A 253-nucleotide genomic window follows, 5' to 3' on the forward strand; every position below is an offset into this window, starting at 1 on the left:
CTTTCTTTGTGCTTATGTACCAAGAGTTTCATTACTCGCTGATATCTAGATGTCAAAGAAATATTTGTAGTTACATCTTTGTAGTTATATCTTTGAAAACCCTTACCAGGACCTATGGAAACATAAAAGAGGCAGATTACTTATTTAAATTCTTATCGCAATATGAGTATAGTAAAAAATCTCAGCATCCTTCAGAGAATTCATCTATTGCTTAAGGCAAAAAGATCGGAGAATATTACGAACTAAACTTGAT

The 253-nt window shown here is 31.6% G+C and overlaps 1 protein-coding gene across 1 annotated transcript in view; it reads left to right on the forward strand.

The window, feature by feature from the left end:
• LOC119592942 overlaps positions 1-215 on the forward strand; it is a 24392-nt gene extending 24177 nt beyond the window's left edge. Inside the window, exon 4 of the mRNA XM_037941834.1 lies at positions 85-215. Coding sequence (XP_037797762.1) covers positions 85-215 — 131 coding nt within the window. The remainder of the gene's footprint in view (positions 1-84) is intronic.
• The last annotated feature ends 38 nt before the right edge of the window (positions 216-253 follow it).

This window comes from Penaeus monodon, chromosome 31 (assembly GCF_015228065.2).
Source record: "Penaeus monodon isolate SGIC_2016 chromosome 31, NSTDA_Pmon_1, whole genome shotgun sequence".
Lineage (NCBI taxonomy): Eukaryota > Metazoa > Arthropoda > Malacostraca > Decapoda > Penaeidae > Penaeus > Penaeus monodon.